At 48.0% G+C, this 26,172-nt stretch overlaps 1 protein-coding gene across 1 annotated transcript; it reads right to left on the reverse strand.

The window, feature by feature from the left end:
- Window positions 1-1,495: 1,495 nt before the first annotated feature.
- On the reverse strand, window positions 1,496-26,172 carry Gdnf (glial cell derived neurotrophic factor). Its single transcript, XM_021662197.2, has 3 exons — window positions 25,740-26,172; window positions 21,364-21,540; window positions 1,496-4,594 (listed from the first exon to the last, which is right to left on the reverse strand). Exons 2-3 carry the CDS (start codon window positions 21,512-21,514, stop codon window positions 4,110-4,112), a joined length of 636 nt encoding a protein of 211 aa, XP_021517872.1. The 5' UTR covers window positions 21,515-21,540; window positions 25,740-26,172; the 3' UTR covers window positions 1,496-4,109.

Raw genomic sequence — 26,172 nt, forward strand, 5'->3', positions numbered from 1 at the left:
TTTTCAGGGATGACATTTGGTTTTAATTTCATTGAGGATGTCGTGTGGGTAGGGCTGGGGATGAGTTAACTGTTGCGTGGGATTACAGTAGCAATCCTGCTAACATGCCTCAACAAGACTCTCAGGATTCAACATGTCACCACCCGGTGGAAACAAGCCAGAGGGCCCCAGCTGAGACCCGAGAACCCCTCTGCTGTTTGCAAGGGTGGACCCTGGCTCAGCTTCCCTCCTCCCTGGGATTTTGTTTCCAGGGTGAATCCCTTGCAGCTTGAACAGCACTCTGTGTAGGAGATACTCTTTTTGGCTTGGAGTCTCAGGTTTAGAAAGTGATGAGATTAAAGGCACATGGCACCCACCCTGCAAGAGGGGACCTGTTCTTCTAAGAGCGATTTTAGATCTACTTCTCCTGCTTAGCATAGGAAGAAAAAAAAAAACCCAAAACCCCTCCTAAGATAGTCAATGAGCTTGAAGAGCCTGACGTCAGTGAGAACAGCTTCTGTCCCAGGACACACACCCGGGAGAGAACCAGCTGCTAGACTAAGGAGGCATGACCCTGAGGAGCGTGTTAAGAGGTATGGTGAAAGTTTCCTTTGTCATATTTTAAGGATTTCCCAGCTTTCAACACACTCACTCTTCTTGGTTGAATGAAATTTCCAAAGTTGGCCACTGGTTGTTTTGTTTTTCCTGGTGAGCCACAGACCACAATGCCCAAATATAGTGTGTGTGTGTGTGTGTGTGTGTGTGTGAGAAAGAGAGAGAGAGAGAGAGAGAGAGAGAGAGAGAGAGAGAGAGAGAGAATGTGGTCTGCTCTTTTGGTTCAATCCAGGATGGTCCCGTGTCCTCTCTAGCCTATTTCCACCAGAATACAGTGAACTACAAGCTGCCTGCACAGTTGTAGCGATTCTGCTACATGGCCATGTAGAAGCATAGGGAATGCTGCTCTCCAGGGGTGTCAAGCAGAGACTCTGGAGGCTCCTGCCTGCCGCGGGGTCTCGCTTAAGTTGCTGCTTCTGCTGGGACGCTTCTATTGGTTGACACTATTCCTTATATTTAGTCCCACAGTCACCTCTCAGGGGGCTCTACTGTTATTTTTGGTCCCAGCATCCTGCTTGGAGTCCTGATGATGCCCATCACACTGTGTTGTTCTCCAACGAAATCCTAGTTCTTCAAGGCCAAAGATTTATTTATTTATTGCCGTTTTTAGATCTCCGGTGCTCTGAATGGTGCCTGGCTCAACATAACACACCATAAATATCTGTTGAATAAGTGAAGAACAACTTTACAAGCTTTTTCCCACCTGAGTAGTGATTGGTCATGAGAAGCTGATGGGTATGCTCACTGACCACCCAGGACACTGCATGGTGGTAAAGGGCAGAGCTCTCCATCAGTACCTGATACCTGCCTGGCCCAGCCAGAGTTTGCTGGCACTTGAGGAAATAAATACAAAAGTACAGAAAGCAATAGAAATGAGCTTTTATTTGTAAAAAGTTACAAAATGATATTGTACAAAAATAAAGTCTGTAGAGAACTTTGGTTGTATAACACAAACGACCGAGACAGATCAGAGAGGTCAGAACTTCCAAAGAAGCGTGCTCCTTACTGCTTCAAATGCTGATCACAACAATAAAGGAAAAAAACCTCACAAACTTTACCCTTGTGTGGACTTGGTGGCGTACAGATGATACTGAGCACACAGGGGACACCCTCCTCCCTGCCCTTCCCTGCCCCCTGAGAGCAGGAAGCTGTGTCTGGACCTGGGAACATCAGCTACCACACCTGCCAGGATTCTCCGAATTGAACAGAGGATCCAGAACTACACCTGAATTGTGCCGGGCAGCTAAGGTTGTCAACATTTTGAGCAAGAGAGGGTGAGAGAGAATCGCTTACCTTTACTTCCCAGTCCTGCAGAGGGCCTGGAACCATGTAACTTGGGTCTTTAGGGCCACAGGAGGGGGAGGGGCTATCTAGTACCTTTTTACCTCTTGGTTACTTTGAAAATTTGACATGATTAACTGAGACAGGCCAATTAGTCATTAATTATTTTAGATCTATCTGTCCTACTTTTGGGGGGGGGCTGCAGCCACAAAGGTTGTGATAAATTAATTTCTGCATAAAAATTCAATTTATGAAATGTGTAACAAGCTCTAACATACGACTGAAGGCATGTACCATAAAGTCAGCTGCCAGACAGATACACTATGGGGGCAGTGGGAGGTACCATTTCTACCCACTACTTCCTCCCCTCTGAACAATGATGGGGGCTCTTATATGTCCTGTGACCAGTCAGGTGTCTCTTCCTATCTATCTTTCTCCCTAGAACCCACTGGGTTGGAAGGGATAGCAAATGCTGAGCCCAGGAGTGAGTTGAGCCCTAGCAAAGGACAGGGCAGACTGCCTCTCCCTGCAAGTTTTGCCCTGTGCTCCTGCCTTTGTGACCTCAGGGAAGAAGCAGGGGGCAAGCATGGAGGAAGAGGTGCCACCAGGTGGAACCAAACCTTGGCAATCTGGCAGGGCCCTTCATTTCACTTTTAAGTGACGGTAAGTCCAGGGCTACCAAGAAGGGCTTCAGCCTTCTGTCTATGTGGTTATGATATTGTATGTGTGGGACAGTGGCACCCAGGGCCTCTCTCAGCACTGGATATGATGAGTCAGAAACAGGAGGCAGTGGGCTGGTACTCCCAGTGAGGGGGCGGGGCTGAGATGCCCCTTCCTTTAACGGGTAAAAAGTAGGTGTGGAGGGGTGTAGCTACAGCTGCCTAGCATGGATGAGGCCCTGAATTCCATCCTAGTGTGCGGATGTGGTGTGATGTCAGTGATACCAACACCACAGGAAGCCAGAGGATCAGAAGGCCAAGGGTAAGTCTAGGCTGATCCTGATCAGCCTAGACTACGGGACACCCTGTCCACAAGAAGAGGGGGAAATGCTGAAATCTGGGGCACGAAGATAGTTAGTGAAGGACTGAAGGTACAGTAAGTGATTTTTGCCTAGCAAAAAACCCTCTTAATACTTTGAAGAGCATGGACCCTTGTTCTCAATATTTCCTTTGTCACCTTTCTTTGTATTTTGTGAGCACATATACTTTGGCACCTTTGAAAAGAGACTTTAATAAATAAGGGAAGAAAAGAGAAATTCATTAGTGAATGGTAATAAATAACAATAACTTAAATCTCAATAAATATCTTCTCTATACCTCTGTATTTGAAACAGATGCATTGCATCGAGGAGCTTCTGGTCACTGGTGACCACGCATAAACGGAGCTGTGTATGTAACATCCGTCTCTGTAAACCGATAGGCCCCGGCGCTCCCTGGCGGGGCAGCTGGGACCTTCCCCACTAGCTCTCCTACGAGAACGCTGCCGAAAACCACAATTCACTTCCTGTTTCAGAGGGCATGAAGCAAATGCCTCCGGGTTGGCTTCTAAGCACGAGGACAGCCTTTTGGGTTCCTAGCCAACTTCTCCCTCCCCGACACACTGCGTTCAAAATCAACCACCAAGCATCCCCCGAAATGCTGACTGTAGTAAACCTCAGGCCTCGGTTTTCAGATTCAAAGGCTATCCTCTCCTTTACGTCTCGGCTTCTGTTCCCCCCCCTCCTCTCCAGGGTGTGAATCCGTTGAGTGACAGGAAAATACGCCTCTCTTATTTTCAGCAGTAAAATGTAGCGACAAGAGGTGACACCAGAATCATCCCATCTCCCTGGTGTCTGCAGACATGTGGACACGAACCACAGGAGACACACTGGCTTGGTTCTTGGCGTGCATCCGCGCGACCCGGCGGCGATCGATGACCTTGGACTGTGGCGGATCAACGCTGGCGACAGCTAGGCAGGGACACCGGCCCTGGGCTTCCGGTGACCATCAGCTGCCTTGCTGGAGTGCTCAGACGGCTGTTCTCACTCCGATCCGGTCTTCTGGAGCTGGGCCTTCTTCCACCAGGCTCCCACGATGGCTGCCTTCCTCCTTCTCCCCCTCCTCTTCCTCTTCCTCCGCCTCCCTCCGCCTTCTTGGTCCTTATCTTCCGTTCTGGGCAAACATTTTCTGGGAACCTTGGTCCCTTTCTTCGCACTGTAGCGGGAATGCAACACACAGCAGTCTCTGGAGCCGGAGTCAGACACACGCACACCGTTTAGCGGAATGCTTTCTTAGGATATGGTAAACCAGGTTGTCGTCTAAGAAGGACAGGTCGCCGTCGAAGGCGACCGGTCGACAGCATGCCTGGCCTACTCTATCACTTGCTAGTCTTCTACTTCGAGATAAGTTTTTTAGTATTTTGTCATACATCGTCTCGGCCGCGTCGCAGGAGCCGCTGCAATACCGGAAGATCAGTTCCTCCTTGGTTTCGTAGCCCAAACCCAAGTCAGTGACATTTAAGTGTATTGCCGTTAAGACGCACCCCCGGTTCTTGCCCCTCTGGCCTCTGCGACCTTTCCCTCTGGAATTCTCCGGGCTGGCAGCCGCGGCCTGCCGATTCCGCTCTCTCCGAGGAAGCGCTGCCACTTGTTTATCTGGTGACCTTTTCAGTCTCTTAATGGTGGCTTGAATAAAATCCATGACATCATCAAACTGGTCAGGATAATCTTCAGGCATATTGGCTGTTCAACAAAACAGAAAATGTCACATGAGACACTAGTGATCATTGTGGGCAGTCTTCTAAGTCACTGGAATTTGGTAGAATTGGACCCATGGCAAAATGATCATTCGTTTATGGTAAGCGTTCATGGCGCCCCCTAAAAGCAGAGGCTAAAATGCACCCTCTACCGCTCTGCAAGATACCGGTGTCGAAAGAGAGGAGGTATGTGGACACAGCACAGTTCCCCGAGGGAAAGGTCTCCTTAAAAGTGATTTGTTCACATGAAGGACATATGCCAGGTGAGCAACGGCACCCAGGGTCCTGTTTTATAGCCCGGGTAATGGCTCTCACTCACTGAAATACTCCGAAAATGCTCCTTGAAATGCAGATTCTGGGCCTGTGCCCAGACACCTTAGTGTTCGGATTTGGGGAGAAATGGAGCTACTTGCATTTTATTAAGCTGCTGCAGAATTCTGGTTTATGTGGGTAGCAGAGCAAACTGAGAAACCAGGTCTCAGAGGTTGAGGAAACGTGACATCTCCTGGCTTTGTTATTTGCTGTACGTTTACCTTAACTCTACCTGGCTGAGCAGGGCCAGATTCAATCAGGACATAAAAAGATCTCTAAAATTCAACTCTATTTTAAAGCCCATCCTCCCAAGCAGAAAAATAGATTATGTTTGTATTTCACCGACAAATGAATGGCAAATGGTATGACTCTAACAAAAGAATAGAATGACTTAAATATAAAGGAGAGGCTGTTGGGGACAGATGCAGCCTTGGGTCTAGGGGTGAAGCCAGTCTACGCTGCAGCTGCCACAGGCTACCACTGTGTGGTTACAAAAAGTACAAGAGTTGTGAGCTCCAGGGAGACCTCACAGAGGAAAGCTGAGAGCACAGAGGATGTTGAGGCCACCGGGGAAGACATGGATTTACAACCATCTGAGATTCTGGGTATTCCAGCATTTGCCTTGTATGACTAACTAAGGGGTAAAATAGCCTTTGGGATGATTTAAAACATACCAAGAGGAGGGAAAACCTAACTCGTCCCTCCCTGAGTTTTGAAACCAGGTATTAAGCTTTTATCTTGTCCCATTTCAGACAATTCAGTAGGTCTTGGAAAACATGCTTCAAAAGAGTTGTTAGAAAGAGTAAGTGTGTTTTATTTTTTATTTTTGACAAGCTCAGGAAGATGAAACTGTGTCTACTCTACCTCAAATTACACTATTATAAACCTATTTAATTGTTAAAACTCTGCAAGAATCTGTGTGTGTGTGTGTGTGTGTGTGTGTGTGTGTGTGTGTGTGGTGCTAGGTAAGTGCCTAGTGTAGCTACTAGATTTTACACATGTGTTTACCCTCAGTATGAGACGTAACATTGAAAAGACTGGGAACTGGAACCAAGAGTGCACTGTTGTTTGTTATGTGAAAATTATCATGGGATTGTTCAGTTGCTCTAAGTGACAAAGTGCTTCAGTCCTGATGAACGCCCCTTCATCCCTTGCCTAAAAACTAACCTGGCCCCTGAACGGTCATCCTTATCCACCTCCACCTCTTTTTGTTGGGTGTGTATACATGTTTGTGTACATGTGTGAGCAAATATGGGCATGTATATGGAGTCCAGAAGTTGACACACGTGTCTCCCTCAGCTTCTTTTTGAGACACGGTGAAACTCATTGACTCGGCTACACTGTCTGGCAGCAAGACCCAGGGACCCTCTCACCCCAAGCACTAGGACTACAGGAGTGTCACTGGCCCGCCTTTTTGTGGGTGCTGAGGGTTGGACTCAAATGCTCAAGCTTTCATAGCATGCACCTCGTAGCAGCGGAACCACCTTCTCAGCTCCTCCATCTTCCCAGCCCCTTGCAACTCTCTTTAATCTGTTTCCCACTCAGTGGTAAACTCTTGAATTCAGATCACTTCACCTATCTGCTCAGAATGCTTCAAAGTTTGCTATTCCCCTTATATAAGGGCCAAAGCTAAGATTGGCAGAAAGCCTGTGCTTGACCTGGCTTCTGCAATGTCCTGGCCTTGGTTATCTCTGACCTCATCAGCCTCTCTTCTTTCTCCCTTCCCAATGTGTCACTGGCATTTTGGGGTGGATTGTTTCTTGCTCTAGGAAGCTATGTAGGACATCAAGCCGAGTCTGTTGTCTCTATCCAGACCACACCAGTACTGCCACCTGTGACGGCTAATCTAGATTGCCAGCTTGACACATTTGGAGAAAAGGGACCTCATTCAGAAGAGTTGCCTCCACCAGACTGGCCTGTGGGCATATCAGTGGGGCATTTTCTTGTCTTTCTTCCTTCTGTTCTTTCTTTTTGCTAATTGACATAGGAAGGCCCAAAGAAAGAGAAGATGGGTCTGAAAGCAAGCCATGAAGCAGAGTTCTCTGCTTTAGTTTCTGCCCTTAGTTCCTGCTTTGCCTTCCATCAGTGATGGACTATCCCCCCCCCCCAAGATGAAATAACCCTTTCTCTCCCTGGGTGCTTTCCCCTGCAGCATTTATCAAAGCAAAGTACAATACCACAATATCACTCTCCAACGCAATAACAAACACAATACCACCCTACATCCCAATAACCAAACAATAGAATTATCTCTAGACTTGGCCAAATGTCCCCAGGCCTAAATCCTGCAGGTTAAAGTACATCTCAAACACAGGCCTTGGTGGGGCTGTGTGTCTGGACCACTGCTCTTCATAGTACTCTGCCTCTTCTAGGTCTCCTTTAAGTATATGCTTGACCGTGAGTGACTCAGGCTGGCCTCTGCTGAAAACGCAGCTCTCCCTAAGGCTGTAGTTCCTCCCCCTGCTCTCCCACCCCTACTGCAATTCCCTGTGTGCTAACATGCTCTCTCACTTGGTCTTGTTTGTTAATTCTTTATGGTCTCTATGAGGATGGCAATGAAAAGATGAAGGAACTGTGGGTGTTTCTGTTGCTGCTTTTTTCTGAGACAGATTCTTGCCTTGTGGTGTAGGCTGGTCCACATTTGCTTTGTACAGAGTCTGATCTCAAATTTGAGATCCACTGAGGCAGGAACTGATTGATTACAAACAAGTGCTTGGGATAAGAGTCTTGGGATAAGTGCTTGGGATAAGAGTCTAAAAGTGAGGTCACTTTTAGAGGGGGAAAGAAAGTTAATTTTTTAAGATGATACCAATGGCTTCTGTGGAAAACTGCATCTTCATATAGTGAAAGGCTCTACATTTTGAGGGGCTGAAATGTTTAGAGTCTAAAATATTTTAGAGTCTAAAATAACCCAAATCTTAGGGGGAACCGGTAAAGTCCTGAGCAGCATTGCTACTTCAGGCCCGAGAGGTGAAGAAGCATTTCCAGTCTTTCCCACTCCCCCCAGCCTAGCCCAAAGCCTCTCAGCCATTGCGAAAGGGTCACAATGCAGGGTGCAGGGGCTGGACCAGTGGAGCATGCCTGGTTCCATCACCTCGGAGCCCCTTTCTCACAGGACTTCCTTTAGGGAGTTTCCTTTAAAAGATGACAGATCCTTAAATTAGCCTATTTTAATGTGGAAAAGTACTTATTATGACCTGTTTGTAGTTTTTTTTTATTTCTTTCACAAATAAATTAGTGAGGAGAAAAATAAATGAAATGTGTTTAATTATAAAAACTACATTTTTTCTCTTGTGTTTGTAAAAAAAAAAAAAAAGCTTATATGGAAACCCAAACTTCTAAAATAGACATATTTGAAGTGATTAATTAAAATGCAATGATACTTTTAATTTTTTATAAAAAGATTTTGTTCAACGAAGGACCATGGGGTCTCTGGCTCTATTTAAAAATTCCTAAGTAGACCATTAAATTAGGAACCTGGGAAGATGAAAAGTTAAGATTGATTACTAATCAACTGAAGATTAATAAAAAATGAGAACAGAACATAAAAACTCACAAAATATCAAGTTTTCTGGTTTTAGAAACTCATGAATTTACATGTGACACAATTTGAACCAATGCTCTAGTGACATAATTTGGCTCCAACATCTTCAGTCTTTTCCCTGTTTTCCAGACCTTAGCTTTGCTGTAGGCCGTGGTCAGCAGGTACAATATGGGATGCCAAGTTAGGTCAGCATCTGGGATAAACACTGAATAATAATAAAGATAATTCAATAGTTCCAAATCTAGAATGGGACAAATACTGTGACGATTGAGACATAGTTATATGTCATTATGAGACAGGTTAGTGCTTTTTCTCTGATTTTAAATTCCTCTTGCCCTTTCCACAGAACCAGGGTAGAACCTTGTTCATCATGAATCTACACAGTAATAAGCTACTTCAAACCCATACCAAGTACTGAGAATGAACTCCATGTAACCTATGGACTCTGGGTGATTATAGCCAGTACTGTTCACATGAGAGGTATTGTTTGATAAAAGAGGAGACTGGGTAGAGGCTATGGGTAGAGGCAGAAGGCAAGTGGAAAATCTCTGTGCCTCCCTTTCAATTTTGCTGTAATTTTACTTAAAAGCACAAAGAAACAAACAAAACTGAGCCAAGAATGATGGCACATGCCTTTAATCCCAGAACTCTGGAGGCAGAATCAGGAGGAGTTCTGTGAGTTTGAGGCCAGCCTGCTTTACATAGTGAGTTCCAGGTCAGCCGGAGATTCATAGTGAAACCCTGTCTCAAAACACTTGCCACCACCACCACCAAAAGGCTTTTGTGTCCTTAGGACACTGATTCAACGTGTTGAACTGAAGGGTATGAGTTAGGACTCCTCTTGTTGATGAGAAACCTCTCTGTTACATGGATCCTAAGATGGAATCTTATTTAGTCACCTCATTCAGGCTTTACATGACTCTTTATTGAGCTGAAAGTTTTTTTTTCCATAGTCTTAAAAGAATGAATAATATATATTTATATGGAAAAGTTTGCACATGTAAACTGTGGGCCTAAGAATGAATAATCAGAAATAGGATAAGACATCATATTTTTAAACCATGAAAGAACTCACTTCCTAATTCCAGGCCACTGAGTTTCACTCACGGAGACAACCTTTTATTTATTTATTTTTTTGAGACAGGGTTTCTCTGTGTAACTGCCCTGGTTGTCCTGAAACTAGTTTTGTAGACCAGGCTGGCCTTGAACTCACTTGCCTCTGCCTCCCAAGTGCTGGGATTAAAGGAGGTGCCACTAGGCCTGGCTCTCACCAGCCTGTTCATAAGTGTCCTACAGAAACTTCTAGTTTTGAGTAGGCAAGTAATATCCCACTTTGAATTCAGAGGCCCATAGTTGCTTTAATCTTCTAGAATGTCACTGAGTTGAGGGGAGAGAAAAGGAGTTTGGGTTTCTATTATAGCCTATACATATTATGTCCTATAAATTATGGCCTAATGGCATAGCATGTTCTTACATTATGAAGAGGTTCCAGAACATCAGATATGTAAACAAACCTACCAATCTTAACATTACAGTAAAATACTTGAAAACCACAAAAGAAAACTACAATTTTAACAACTAAAATAAAATAAAATAAAAATTGTGTAAATAAATAAAACAATGAAAGCAGGCAGGCCAAACACTGATACCTCCCAGATATGATTGGGGGCTATATTTTGGAAAATCTGTCTGATTGAAAGTTAAAGTTTTGAAATATCAAAATTCTCACTTGCTTTAAGTCGTCCTTTATAGTGTAAGCAAATATTCTGGCATTGTTCTGTTTCAGATATTTTAACTCTGATGTGCCCTTTGTATAAACAGTGTTATTTAAACAAATGAAACCTTGTGCTGGCGCATGACTCTGGGAACAAACCGCTCGCTGCAAAGGCTTTGTTTCCCTTGATTTTGAGGGAAAAATAGTAATGTCACCTTAAGAACTAAGGACTGGGATAGTCACTATTTTGTAAAGTCAACTGTGTTTTTATTGGAACAATAGTGAGGGCTCTGAGCATTCCTTGTAACAAATAAGTTAAAAATTTACAAAATTCAAAGTGTTATTATCTTGGTCAAAATCTCCAACTTTTCTTAAAATCTGAAGGTCAACCATATGTTAACCATAAGGTCACTTTTTTTTAAAAAAAAATTTATCAATAGTTGTGAGTCCTCTTCATGCTGGCCAGGCTGGCAGCCTTTTAACCTATCTCCTGCCTGTGTCCGAGAGGGACATAGCACAGGGCTGACCACAAAACATGGGGATGTGACTCCTTCCTAGTTGGGGACTGGACTCGGAGAATGGTGAGGGTTTCTGCAGCAAGGAATGTTCCAGGAAAGGGGGAGGGGCTGACACTAGGTGTCTCTACGAAAGAAGAGATTTTCCAGGCCGAACTCAGATGTGCCAAGTCTGCTATGGAAGGCACAGGGCCGATTGCGTGGGAGGACCTGCCTCCCGACAGCCCTGGAAAGCCTCCAGCCTGTGTTCTGGAGCAGTGAGGACAAGCTCAGGATTAGGGTTGTGCTGAGCTCACAGCCGGCCATACGGCTAGGAAATATGTCAGAGAACAGGGCCTGCAGGTCTTTGTCAGGGGCAGTGCCCACTTCTGAGGGTGCTTGGCTTAAGGGAGGCACTGTGGAATGCTGCCCTGAGGCTCCTGAGACCTGGGCAGTCAGCAGTGTGAAGATTCCCACGAGGGGCCATCCATGGGCAGAGGGGTCCAACCTGAAGTTTCTGACCTTCCTCTACTTCAGGCACTGAACACATGGCTATGTAGGCTAAGTGTCTGAGAAATAGAACTCCTCATGTCTACTCGCAAACACACATGAATGCTTATTTCTATGAAGACATCAATCAGCCTAGGACCAGTATGTCTCAAGAATGACTAACGTCATTTTGTACCTTTCAGAAAGGTAAACACACAATTTCCTTTCACGTATTTTGAAAACTTATTGCAACAAGTACACAGCTTGTTATTACAGTAAAAATTCTTCATTTTACAATATTTTCTTAAGTGATGTCTTAAATAACAGCCTCCTTGAAGCAGTTAACATGGAATCAAGATGGAACGGTTTCCTAGTCTCAGAAAGAAGGAGGGTGAAACCTGACAACATTGCTGCCAGCCTGAACGTCTCCCTATATCTCCTTATGGACTGGGAAGCCAAGGCTGAGAGGAGACATATTTGCTCAAGAACAAACAGTTAATAAGTATGAATGTGGCTGGTTTGGTTTCAGAGATCATTGTAGGTATTGTCCTGCATCCTGCCTTTCTGTTTCTAAGTAAAAACTCTGCTATGACGCAGCTTTTTAATTCTTGTGGTAGAGGGAATTTAACACAAAAACAGGGGCAAGATATATGAGTTTTAAGAGTTGGAACAGGAAGTGACAATACACCTGCTATGGGAAAAATTCAGTATGAACTCAAGTACGTTAAGTAGATCTCAAAGTTAGGCCAAGATGGGCCACAGATCAGAACAAAGAATCTTTGAGAAGGGAAACAGCCATGCCTTTTGGGGGCACCTCTCTCCTGTCTTGTTCTTGTATATCACTCTGAGGCAGATCTGCCAACTCCCCAGTCACAACCGGAACACCAGCAGCCAGCAGTGGGGGCAGCTTCAGACAGAGAGGCCCCATGTCCGGAAGCTTCTCATACTCCGTCTGGCACCAGCGACCCGGCTCTAGCTGCAGAGCTGGAGAAGACAGAGCCTGCGATTCCAGGCCCGGGTCAGTCCCTGATCAGCTTGTGACCTTGGACTAGTGGCTTAGCCATCCTGAGGTCAACTGGGAGTCCTTAGGGGCTCCCTAGCTCTGTAGCCCTAAGATGTGGGCAGTGTGAGCTTTGGCTGGAAAGTGCTAGCAGGCATTGGCCTCCTGCCACCTATGCAGGGAGTGGCATACAGCTCAGCTACCACGATTAGCCTCCATCTCCCTCCACTGTGAAGCCCCACAGGAGGCACTCTGGGTTCTAGAAGGCCTCTTCACTTTGCCTTCTGGCTTAGCTGAACCTGTCTGTGAAATTTAAAGTACTCTTTGTCAATCTTCTCTCAAACCAAGTCACATCCCACTCCTTACTGAAAGACCCAGAAAGATATGTAGGGAGGACCCTGCATTTGCATTAGCAAATGTCCTAGGTCTAGGCCTTGTCAGCTTCAACCTGTAAGGATAGAGTTAGCCCATCGGCCTCTGAGAGGATATATTATATCAGCCTGCTCTAATCTGTCACTCAAAAGTCAGACACTAACTTTCTCAAAGATTGCAACTTTATTCATTAGTTTTTGCTGGATCAAATCTGTGTGAGTCATTTCCAGATCACTGCTTTAACGCTAGAGCCACTCAGGGAAACTGCCACAGATGAATGGGGGTTGTGGGTCCTCCACAGCTGGTCCTACACCTAGAAGGTCATCTGTCAGCTCTTCTTCTTGCTTGCCTTTTGGGGACCTGTGAAATGTGTGATGAGAGTGTAGAAGAATGTTCAATGCTTGAAAAAGAGTTCTGCATAGCCTTATCATTGTGTACTGTTTAAAAGCCATTGTTTGATCCATTACTTGAACTTAAAAAATAAAAAAATCAGAAAATGCTTGTGTGCCTTCCCTCATCTAAGTACCATCTTTGCTTTCCTGTTTTTGGTATAGAATCGATCTTGGTTAAATCATAATGGTTCAACAGCATTTATGTTTCTGAAATGATCAGCAGTGGAGACAATTTACAAAGCCATTCTGAGCCTCTCCAGACTGATAGGTACTCTTTTCTCAGGACCAGAGGTGACACTGGTTTATTTAAAGAGTTTCTGCACTGTGAAACACACTAGTGTTTTGTTGTTTTAAAACATTTCTGAAGGCAGCAGAAAAAGGTGAACCACAGTTTCTGCCACTTCAGAATATAGGAAAAGAACACAGGATGTTTTCAAAGCCACTTTGCCCACCAATATGCCATTGTATTCAGCATGTGCATCTGCCTTGACCATGGTGATACTTATTACTTATACAAGTTTTGAGCTATAGCTGTTAGCCTATAGCTTGACTAAAAAAACTTAATAATAACTACACATGAGTACAAATAACCAATAAAAAATCCACTTGGGGAACAGTATACTCATTTCATTATTCATATTCCAATTGCTCTGATTTCTATGTATGTGGTCTATGTTTTTATTACAGTTGTGATGATGATTTTCCAAGAATACAGCATGGTTCCCTGTAGAGGAATGACCATTCTCCTGCTTTTAAGTCAGGAAAATACCCGCCAGGGTGCCCATTTGTTAGCTAATCCATGAACACCTAGTGTGAGCTAAAAGCACTTGACAGCTAGCAATAAATACCCCACACTAATGAGCTCGCCATGAACTGTGTAAAAAAAAAAGAAATCCCTCCCCCCCCCAAAAAAAAAAAACTTAACAGGGAGGGTGAGGAATTATCCAGTAAATTGTACCACAGGTAAAACAGTCCTTTTTGGTGTTTCCCGTAGCAGGTGGCACTCAGGGAGGGGCTCCAGAGGAACCTGATGGAAAGTCTCTAATTTCTTCTTCCTGAAAAGCACTGTTCTAATCCCAAGGGATCACAGGACCCTACAGAGCCCCTGGATCTTCTAGGGGAGGGAACAGAGACAAGAAGTGAATAAAAGTAACTGAGGGCCTTAGGGACTTGGATGAGAACAAGAAGAGACTAAGGGAAGAAGATGGCAGAAAAGAGGGTGAAAAGAATGATCTTGATCATCTGAATTTGTTTGGTAGAGTCCTCTAGTTCAGTTCTCAACCTGTGGGTCTCAGCCCCTTTTGGGGAGGGTTGAAGATGTGGTCACAGGGATCACCTAAGACCACCAGAAAGCATAGACATTTACATTATGATTCATAACAGTAGCAAAATTATAGTTATGAAATAGCAATGAAAACAAATTTATGGTTGGGGGATCACCACAACATGAGGAACTAGATTAAATAGTCACAACTGTAGGAAGGTTGAGAACCACTTCTGTAGTTACATAGGAAGAAGGGGTTTCTATTCAGTGAATGAGTTCACAGAACCCTCCAAGACTTCAGAAAGACTTAGAGAGCGAGGCACAAGCATCATTCAGAGAAAACTGCATTTGCAACATCTCAATACTGGAATTCTTTCTCTCCCCCTTTCTTCTCTCTCTTTGTTCCTTATGCCATCAGATGAGTCACATGTGAGTGTCCTAGGGTAGCAAGATGTAGTCTTGTGTGGGGACAAGAGTGGATATGAGCTCAGGCTGCCCTGAAACCCAGATCCTGGGTATATGGTTTGCCTAGCAGCTCTTCCTTCCATGATGTCCTAAGACAGGAACTGTCAACTCTATCATCTAATACAAGCAAAGGTCTGAGCTTGGAGCGAATGGAAACAATGGTTCTGTGCAGCACTGTGTCTGTCTATGATCATTCTTCATTGATATTTATATCGGAGGCAGTTGAACAAAGACCACTGCACATCTTTAAACAAAGCATGGGGGATCCAGGCATGGCTCTCATCAGTATTTAGACTCTAGAGCATTTTCAGAGACCTCTGTCCAGGCCCTGGATCAGTGGTTTGTGGGCAGAGAGAAACATCAGTCTCAGGCGTGTGTACTGCCTCTTCCATGTCCCAGAAGTGCCTGACAGTGGACCTCCTGAGCACGACAGACTCAACAGATTGCCATGAATGGAGTTTCTTTCCTGTCTTCATCTGAGGCGCATGTCCTCTGGGAACAGTATGAGAAAGCTTTTTGCTGCACTGGGGGTGTGTGGGGGGGAGTAGCTTCAAGAGGGTTTGTCTGTTCCTCAACTTTTCTACCTATGTGGTCCACAATCAGGCCAGTGATGGCCCTGCTGATGACCCCCCTGCCTTTTTAGCTCGTCTGGTTCCTTACTGTGTAAGGTGTACTTTATACCCATTTGTCTGGCTTCACTGTGGGGATCCATCTCCTGGGCCATTCAAGGACAGTTCAGACACAGCCAGCGTGGGATCATGTGATATTGGGTGCTTCTGATTTAAGGTTACAGCACCCATGAACAGAGTCACTCAAAGACATCCACGTAAATTTAAGCATATAGAAATAATCTAATATATTCAAATTGAGGAGTGGACAAAGAAAAATTAGGCAAAGACACTGTCCCTACCCAGTGTCATGGATTGCAGGAGGAGGCATTAAAGAAGAATAAAGGAGCCAGACAATCAAACACACCTTGTGATTTGGGGCTTAAAAATCTAGAACAAAGGTCTTTACCCCAGGACCGATGAAGCTTGGATATCTGCTGGTGCATTACCCTGATGTCCAACTTCCTGACCTTGTAGCCAAACTGTGTTTGTGTGAGACATCGTGCTGTTCTTGGAAGACATACGCTATCGTACTTAATGTCGTGACTTTCTTAGCGCATTCCCAAACGGCTTGAGGGGGGAAAAATGAGGCATATTACTCCAAAGAGACAAAACTTAGTGAGAGGTGGATGGGTGACCACCGTTCTAGGCTCGCTACTTGTTCTGTGTGAACAAGCAGGTGGCTCCCTACTTCCTCCTGGCCAGCTACTGCTGCAAGGCTGGGGTTTGGTCTACTTACCTATTCATCAGGCCCTGTGAAAATTCAGACCCAGAAGTGGCATTTCCACTGTGGAGTATGTATTAGCACATATATCTGAGTTAGTAAGTCAGACCTTTTCTGATCAAAAAGCTACTTTATCTGGCTTCATTAGTTTGAGTTTTTTTTTTTTTTTTTTTTTTTTTAAAACAGGGATTAAAGTGAAATTGGCAGGCCCAAGGTTTTCATATTTGTTTTTGCAAAAATGTTTTATGTACATATACATATCCCAAATGGTTCATCAATGACATAGAACTACTTAACCTCATAATGGAAGAGTTTAGACATCCATCTCAAAGTGTACAAGAAATAATTTTCAGTGTTAATAATCTTCCTGCCTGTGCTTGACTGAGTACAGCAGCTGGAGTTACACGTGCTCCACCAGGCTCCTACAAGGCCAGAGACTGTTAATGCCATGCCTTTCCAGCCCCACTATGTCGTTAAAACTTCACAAGAGCGGTCTTTGCCTTTAGCAAGCTAGCCACAGTAGTAGTCGTGTCCCAGAGGTGACCCACACTTGGCTTCTGAGAGTCAACTCCTGTCCCTGCTAGCACTTTCGTGGTCATGTCTTGCCTCCATCTGAAGGTTGCCTGTCACCTGGCAGCATGAGTGATCTGAGAACGGCCGTTTCCCAGAAGGTCTCCCAAAGGTTTGTCCCAGTGTTGCGGGAATCCTTACAGAAACCCAAGTTTTTCTCTGTAGTGCGTTCTAGCCACGGATTTTGAGGCAGTCATTAATAATGGTGCCCCAGATTCCTTGGGCCAGAAAGCACCAGAAAAGAGACCAAAAGGAAAAGTAATAATATTTCTTTGTCATTGACTTTCTTGTGTGGTTTTCTTGGAAATCTGTGTTTTGATAGATTTTTCAGCTAAATGCTTGTATTTTTTTAATCTGCTAACCTAGGACCACAGTGTATGTTGAGCTTAAGAAAAAAAGAAAGAAAGATAAGAGGACTGGCTTTTGGAAGTAACCTTATTTAGTAGAGGTCAAACAGGATATTAACATCTTTGCTTCAAAGATGTTAATGAACAGCCAAAAGGTGCCAGGACACTAACTTTAGAACTGAGTTTGTATTTATATGCCCTTGAGGGTGAGAGGGTTGATTTGACTGTGCTTGTGCCTTGAAGCTTCTTAAAAACAACAGCACAAAACTACAAGAGGAAATTGTGCCTATGCTCAAAGCCCCACTCTCACGCAGCTGGATAATATTTGCCACAAGTTGCCTTTATAGCACAGGCTTGTTGCCACCTGCGTGCCATAGAAAATGGACCAAACGGCGTTTCTGAGACCTAGAGAGCACACTCCACAACCATCTACGGAGGTATCTCAAAAGAGCCCTCACTTCAGTTCCTCATCTACCACATGCCCCCTGCTCTATCTCCCTGATATGCCCAACTCCACCTCCCCTAAGCATGGCTACAAATTCTTCGTGCTGTTCTCTAGTCTGGAACATCTCCCTCCATTTTCTTTCAAACACACACCATTCAAACACCTCTCAAATCCCCCTTCCTTGAAAGTTTTTCCTGTCCTGCTCCCTATAGCCTAGTGGGTTCATTGCTAGGAATTCTTGGTGGTATGGACTTCAGCCAAAGGATAGATGTGTCTGTCTGTCCCGCTGACAGACTGTCCACTCAACTGTCTACCTGCCTGTCTGTCTACTTATACTTTACAGCTAGATTGATTGTTGCCTTTTGGATGCTGCCCATGCCTGGCTTATGAAAGGCATTTAATGCGGAATGACTTCTGATGAGGCTCAAATGATCGGTTGTATAGTAAGTATTTTTATTAAGTGAAGGACATAAGTATCAGATAAAGAAGACCCCACATACAGTAGGAAAAGAAACTACCAGAAACCTCTCACTTTGTGTCAGCTAACCCTGACCCTTTTGAGCATAGTGCTTAGGCTGCTCCATCAGTACAGTGTCCTGTGGCTGGCCAATTGTAAGGGAGCCTTGAAAGCATTTCTCTGGACAGCAAGAAGATGCTGTCTCAGATCTCAAATATGAGACCAGTGTCGCCTAAAAGTCTTCTTCACAGATTTTAATTTCAAGAGCCCCTTTCTGAGTGCCAGATCCTCTTTCCTGACCACATGGTGACTTGACTTTTTTGCGTGATAGGCAAGCACTCTAAAAACTGACCTATAGCCCTACCACAACATTTAATAAGTAATTTTCCAGTTGGCTTCTAACCAAGTTTAGCCCATGCTACCTGCCCAAGTTTCCTTCATGCTTAATTCTTGTGAACCAAATGTGTATATTTATGGATGGATATTCTATAAGATCAGAGACATCCCTGTGTTATATGTACCAGATATTTGTAGCACTCAGGCCAGTCTCTGGAATGGACAGGAATGCATTATTTGATGACTGAATGTATGCAGTTAGAATGCAAACTTTTAAAACTAGATATATTTTATGCTTTTAGTTGCAAAACAGAGTGGTGGTTGAGATATGGATCAACACTAATCTTCAGTAAATTCTGAAAATCTTGTTCAATAAGTTTTAGTCATTGGTTAAAGATCATCCAGCCCTATAGAGTTTCTCACTTCCATACAAAATATATTTTAGTGGTATGGGAAAACACTGGCCCAGAGTTCAAAGACCTGCCTGCTGCCATTCTGGATATCTGGCACTTTAGAACCAGAAAGCTTCCAGTTTAGACTGAAAATGCAATGGCACCTGTATATTCTGAACGACAGACCCCTCATACTAGCTCTAATCCTCCTTTGGAGAAGACAAGGCAGGAAGAGAAACAGATGAACAAGGCGGAGCTAAAGACAAAGGCAAACCACAAGCAAGTCCCTGAGTAAGTTAAAAATGGTCACGGGCAGTTAATTCATAGCCGACCTTGAGACAATCAAATAGTTACCAATTCTATTTGCTCAGCTCATGCTGGGTAGGAATAGAACTTGGGATGTTTAACTTGTCCTGGACCCAGTGGAACAGATGTTCTCAAGAGTAAGTGTGTGGTGTTCCATTGCCCCTATAGAAAGTGAACAGCGACTGTTAATCAGACAGAAGGTCTTTTGCTTAATTACTAAATTCTAAGCACCCGAAGAAAACTACAGGGGCCAACATTTATAACACCTTTTAATTTTCAAAGGGAATGCAATGACTTCATGTTTTTCTACACCGGACTTAGCCAGTGGCACCGTGTGCAGTGCAGGATATAAATGTCAGCGCCGTGGCAGGGGTGTGCTGACACCAGCTGAATATTTAAAGTCTGCGCAGTATCATTATTTTGCCTTCCCAGCACTGACAGCTCGCTACTGAATTGAACGCACCTGGAGAGAAGTCAGTTGGCTTAGAGCACAGCTCCGTTTCTCTTCGGGTGATCTCTCTCTCTCTAGGCTCTACTGGGCCTTTCCATACACAAAAGCAGAACTGGGCGTATTCTGCTGTCTTGAACAAAATGAGTAGTCAGAATTTTGTCCCCACCTGCTTTTAGCATCATGTGAGAAAGGGGAAGTAATCCCCCTCACATCCAAGTGGGCTCTGTGCAGTCACTGGGACTGGACGCTATTTTGCTAGCTGAGTGGCTGACTAATCTGTAGAAGCCAGAGGTTTCTTCTAGGGTGTTCTCAAGCTTTTATAACACAACCTTGGAAATAACACTAGATCTACCCGGAAAACATCCGAAAGTCCGAATACGCAGGCTACACCTCAAAACCAATTACGTTAGCATCTGCTGGCATTCGGTCCACTAGCAGTAGCCTTTAGCATTCCGAAAGGACTCTGGTCTCTTTTTATGAGTGTCTTCTCAAGGGATGGGTGAGACAGGAGCATGGAGGCTGAGGAGCAAACCTGGCGGCTACTGGCACGTGGGCGAAGAAAGGCTTCCCTTTTTGGGAGCTGTAAACTGTTCACACTGAGTTCTAAAGCCATTAACTTGTAAGAATTAATAGAAAGCTCGGCTTAGCAAATCTCAGCAAATTTAATATAGCAATTAAACCCCCATGAATTCATCAGCTTGCAATCAAACAGTCATTGTTCTCTGCGCCGACATCTGAATTAGAGAAGTATTATTATCTACCACCGTGTCCCTGTCCCTTTGGCCTGCCCTTTTGGAAGGGATGAATGAAGACAGCAGCAGAGAGAGCACTGAGAATGTCCATCGGAGATTTCCACCGGTATACCCTAAACTTGTGATTGAAGTGGCACTCTTTAAAGACGAGTTTACTCAGTTATTTGATGGACACATGACACAAGGGGTCAACTGCGTTCCTTTTAAAACACTAATCACCCTTGAAATCCTTACAACATTTTACTTTTTTTCTCTTTTTTAATTCAACACCAGAAGTTGAATTAAACACAAAACGCACATCCCACTTCATGCCTGTTTTCTAGTCCAGGGCCAAGGAGTTTGTATGATTTCAGTCCTGGGGCCGACTCAAGCTAGGCGCTTCCCTGATGGTCATGACCACAGTACAGTTCAAGTGCAAAACCTCAGAGTCAATAGTCCTAAGGGGGTGGGTGAGAATGAGCATTTTGAGATTGTGTCAACGTTCTGTTGCTGTGTTTGTTACCTCGATGCCTTCCCCTCCTTCTCTCTAACTTGTTATCTGTCCATCCCACTTTACCCTGTGGAGGGCTGAGGAGCAGAGGATCAGTTGTATCAACTCATCACTGTCATTGCTTGCTTCTAGAACATGGCAGCCTTTGAGCAGTAAATCACAGACCTGTCTTTAAGCAAGAGTGCCCTGTTTTGTTGTTCTGAGTCAGCATCGTGAGGTGAGGTGTGTTCTGAACACTTTTTCTTTCAGCTCAACTTGCACTAGTCACCGGGGAGTCTTTCTTTGTACAACAGAGCTCTGCTGAACAGAGTTGACACTAGGCAGGTGCTCGCTCTGGAAATGGAGGACCTTCTGTGCTTTCTCTCTGGCTGGGTTTTCACAAAACCCCCTCGAGCTTCGGGATGAAAGGTTTTAGAAGTAAGCACAGCGAGGCCCAGTAAAATAGCTACAGAAGAAAGACCCTGGGATCTTAGAGGTCCGTAGATGAGCAGGGAAGAAAGGGGTAATATGTGTGTGTGCGCGCGCGCGCTCTGGTGATGATTGGGATGGGAGTGGTAGAGGGATATTTGTTGGTGGGAATGAGAAAGGGACACCATAGATATCCTCTGCACCGGACAAACCCGTGTCACTCTCAAGCCAGGCACCTGGAGACCCCTGGGCAGCGACGGGCAGCGGAGTACCCTGAAGGGTCTCAGAGCCTTTCCCACTTTAGCCCCCGGGAGGGGAGGGGGCTCACAGCCTTCGCTGCTGACCCCGGGTGGCTGCGTGCGTGCGGCAATGGGGTGCCCTGGGGTCCTCCGATGATGCCCCGGGGGAAGGAACGGTTCTTACAGTCACTGGTCAGCGCGAAGGGCGCGCGGCGGCGGCCGAGGGAGCGGTCTTCGGCGGGCACCTCGGGAAGCCTCTTACCAGCGGGCAGCGGGAAGGCGGACGCGGTGTGGAGCAACACCAGGCAGACAGCCACGACATCCCATAACTTCATCTTAGAGTCCCGTCCGGCAGCGGCACCTGTGGGGGGAGAGGACCGCCCCGGGATAAGTTGCTCAGGCTCAGCGGCAGCGGGGCCACCTCCCTGCCTCTCCCCAGCCCCGCTCCCAGCCTCTCTCCCCGCACCGCTGCGGACCGCGCTTCCCTGCCCCCGTCTCCGGTCCCCCACCCATCACTCCTCATCCCGGCGCACCCCAGGTGCAGCCTGCATTCCGCACCCTGCCGCCGCCGACCTCTCCCAAGCCCTCCAGCCCTCAGGCCCCAGAGGTCAGATTTTGGACGTAAACTTGTAACCACAACCCCTAGCCCGCTGCTTCCGCTGGCGCGAGGCACCCCACATGCCCTCGGGAGTAGGGGAGGGGGGCGGACGGCATAGCCCCCACCCGACTGCCTTTGCCCAGCCCTGGACAGACACCCCTCTGCACCTAGCAGCTCCCTTAGTTGAGCCCCGGGAGACACGAGCTTTATAACTCCGAGACTAAAATCAGGCTCTGCCCTCTGTCCCCAGGCTGGACCTCCCTTCCAGCTAGGCGCAGGCTCGGTGGGAACACTCAGCCTGCCCTGCCGCCTACCCTTCGAATATCCCAGCCAAATAAGAACTTGGTCACCGGAACAAGTTCATGTGGGCTTGAAGACTTTGTCCTGCATGAAAGTGTCCGGGGTAAGTCACTTAGCCTCGGAAGCATCAAGTTGGCTTAAAATACCGGCTCCACTTCTTGGGATCATTAACTCTCGGAAGAGTCCAGGAAGTGCCCAGTAAAATGTTTTACCGTTGTTGGTAGGCGGGAAGCTGCATTTATCTTGAGTTTTTAAAACCCTCCGTGGTATACCCGAGAATGCTCTTGATTTTATTGTTGCAGCGTTGTGAAATTTTGGTCCTAGTCCCTTCCACTGAGGCAGAGATGCTGGCTTTCTGTGCCTGGGTCCTAGACACCGAGTCCCTTGGACTCTCAGGCCTCAGGGCCCTAGCCCTAACGAGGAGGGCCGTGCAGTATGGGTGGCTGAAGCATAAAGGAAGGGCAGGTTCACTCGTCCTTTCCCAAGAGAAGGCAGGAGGAGCTGAACCTCACAGGGGCACAGTGTCACTTAAGAGACCCGGTGCCCGGAGAGTCGGGGAGCCGCTACAGGAGAGCATTCTCAAAGCAGGAAATTCACGCATTTGATAAACTAGCCTTGACATTTTCCATGGGGGAGGGCAAACTGTTCCTAGGCTCGCTCTCTCACTCTCTCTCTCACACACCCCTCCCTGGACCTTTCCTATTAGTCCCAGGCATTTGCTTCTGTGTCCTTTCCGGGGTACATCCCTCCCGCCCCTCTCAATCTCCACCCAGAATTCCAGTCTAGGCCCCTAGATAAGGCCACCAGGAAAGCGTTTAATTCGGCCGCCACCTCCCACCGCTGCGGAGCCGAATGCATTTTCCATCCCTTGGGCGTCTGTCGTCTCCACAGCTGTTGGAGTCGGAGATTGGGAAGCGCCAGAACCACACACCGCCGGGGTTCCGGCTGCGCGGGCTGCCTGGAACACCCCAAAGCAGGGAAAACGACGCCTCCGGGCCCTCCCGAGCGAGCGCAGGCCCAGGAAAACTCCCGGGCACCGCAAGGACAGTGCAGAGAGGCGCCTCGCGAGCGGGAGCGGGGCAAGGCCTCCCGCCTCGGGGTGCCAGCTCTGCCAGCCCCGAGCAGCGGGGAGGCGCGGGGGCAAGGCGCCGCCCGGATGGCCGCGCCCGCCGCAGGAAGCGGCGGGGGCCCCAGATTTCCCTTCTGCATTAAGGCCCCCCCCTTTTTTTTTCTCACGGAGGGCTTTTAAATTTGGACGTGGAGAGCCTCGGTCCGAGGTGTGAGGACGCTGGCCAAGGAGGAAAACCCTGGGACGGTCGCTGTCCGCCCCGCCAGAGGAGGCTCTCCGTTTCCTCCCAAGTCCAGAGCCTGGGGAGCCCCAAAGCCTTTCCCCCTTCATCCCGAGGCGGAGCGGGCGCACTCTGCGCTGAGGGCCACGGGGCCCGCTCCTCCCCGCTCCTCCTTTTAATTGGTGGTACTTGCTTTTCCCCGGACCAAAAGATGGGGTGTCCATCTGAGCCTCGCCCCGTGGCATCCCTACCCGCCTCGTTACGGCTCTCAAGCCTAAAGCGTCGGCGGGACCTGTGCTCGCCACGGCTAGCCTGTGCTAGAATAGCAGAAGGAGGCGCCGGCCCGCAGCGAGCCTTCACGCCGAGGTTGGCTCTGCTAAGTGAACCCAGCTCTCTTTCGGGCTTGGGAAGCTGGTTTCCCCCCTGCAAGCGGGGGACCGGCTCATCCCAGCAGGCCGAAAGGACCGCGCTGCGCACTTGAGCACTTGCTGGGTTCCAGAACTCGGGTTAGAGGATGCCCAGGAAAGCCGCGCTAGTGACTGTCAAACCACCGCGCGCCGATTTTGAGTTCCCGGCACCAGGGGGCACTAGAAACCGCTCGGGCCTTGTCCTCGCTCGGCTAGGAGGCTGGGTTGTCATTTAAAAATGTAAAGACCTAGAAGAACTTCTGTGTCTACTGTCTATCCCCCAAACTAGCCCAGGGACCTGTAGGTGTCCTCACGTAAACCCTCGCTGTTGGGGTTTCTGCTCCGGTTTCCTTTCCCCACCTCCCCTCTCCCCGCTTCACCTGAGATGGTTTCCTGGCCATCTGCTTTTAGACCCTTGATCCTCTGTGGCTTTGGGCCGGGCGATTGCGCCCGTTGCCAGTGCCCTCGCGCTTTTGGGGGCTGGCGGGCGGGGACGTTTGTTTGGGATTTGTTTTCACGACCTGGTTACACGGGAGGAAAGTTCACTATGAACTCCAGTGTTTCCTTTAGGGTCCGGGCAAAAATAAGGATGCCTTTTCTTAATTCACTGGGCTCAGTGTCCTTGACTGAGGACGCACTCTCTCACCCCTCCTCTATAACTGGCCAGCCCAAGATGGAGAAGGGGGGGCGGGGAATACGGGATGCGTTCTGAAAGCCGGGGTGGGGGTGTCCGCTTGTTAGAGGACCCAAGGCGGTGTTCTAGGCCCGGAGCCCTCGAAACTGGCAGCAGTAGGCTAGGAACGCTGCGGGTTCCTGGACACTAGACACTTGTCGCTTGTTTAAAAGACATCTCCCCCACCAAAACTCGGAGAAAACGAGGGCGCGTTCTTGGCAGGCTCGGTGGGAGAAGGCGCACTATCATAGGGGCTGGCTGCACCCCGAAACCCTTAAACACATATTCAAAATATGGAGGAAGAGCGAGTCTAGCGCTCTCCAACACATTCCTTGAAGGGACCGGCCGAACTGCGTCTATTCCGGCCAAACAGCACAAACTTGGCGAACTCCGGCGTTAGGCAGCCTTCTCCGGGCGCGCTCCCCGGCCCTGCAGGCAGTTTCTGCCACAGGACAGATTCCGGGAGGGGAACCCCTGGAAGTGCCTTCCTACCCCGAGGCAAGGGTTCGTTTTCCCTAGGTGGGGCTGGAAACAACCCTTTCAGGAGTCGGCCTCCGAGTGAGTGGAGCAAAGTGAAGTGTAGGTGGGTGGGGGTGGGGTAGCCTCGGGGAAGAGCCGCGGAGCGCTAGAGAGAAGAGGTAATTACGACAATCACCTCGAAGACGCGGAAGAGACCCACAGGCTTCCTAGGAGTCTCTGGAGACAAAGTCCGGAGGCCACGGCTCCGGAAGGAGCCCTTTTCCTAACCTTGACCCGCATAAGGGCGCTGACAAAATGCTAGCAAAAGGCTGGAGAAGGAGGAGGAATGTCGTTTTGCAAAATCTTGCTAGAGGAGGTGAGCCGTCTATTTTTAGGTTCGCAGCACCTTTGCAAAGGCTCCCTCCCCGGGCTCAGCTTGCTCGCGGAACAGACTAAAACCTGCTCCGCGCTAAGTTACTCTCTGAGCTGCGAGAACGCTGCACCGCACTCTGGAGAAGGCTCTGGCGGTGGGCTAGAAGCTAGCCAAGTCCCCAGGACCGCACAGAGCAGCGCCCTACCGTGTGGGGCAGGGGAATTGCCCCCTCCGGCTTTCCAGGGTTCCTGGGCACCAGAGGCCGTCTCTCCGCTTTTTTTTCCCCCACGCGGGAAGGGCAACCTCCCCTCCCCACGGCCAGCCTCTCGGGTTCAACTTGTCTCCGGAGCTCCCTAGCCTGCCTCCTTCACGCTCAGGCCCCTCGCTTGGGGTGCAGCCGCGCCCTTCTGCCTTCAGACGACACCCGCCCTGTCCCCTCCGGCTCGCTCCCCCCCCCTTACCTCGGATCCGGTCTCCGTAGACCCCCCGTTGGACATTAACTCCAAGTGGCCCGAATCCCAGCCAGGAGACCCATCCAGACGGCGGGCAGGAGCGCGGGGGCCCGCCCGGAGGGTCGGGAGCGAGGGCACGCAATCCAGGGGTCGCGCCGGGCAGCGAGGACGCGCGGGAGGCGGCGGCCACCGTGCCAGCCGCCGCCGCCGCCGCGAGGAGGGCGAAGGCTGCCGACACCCCCGCACCGGCCTCCCGGACCCCACGGAGTCTAAGTCTGCGCAGCCGCCCCGGACTCGGCTGTGGGGTGGCAGGGCTGCGCGCGGGGGGCTCAGGGGCGGTCGCCTCCCTCTGCGCCTCCTCGGGGCGCGGTGGCGGCGAGCGGGAGGCGGGCCTGTCTGGTGATGCCGAGGTCTTGCCTGGAGAGCGGAGCGAGGCAGCACG

The sequence above is a fragment of the Meriones unguiculatus genome, chromosome 3 (assembly GCF_030254825.1).
Source record: "Meriones unguiculatus strain TT.TT164.6M chromosome 3, Bangor_MerUng_6.1, whole genome shotgun sequence".
Classification (NCBI taxonomy): domain Eukaryota; kingdom Metazoa; phylum Chordata; class Mammalia; order Rodentia; family Muridae; genus Meriones; species Meriones unguiculatus.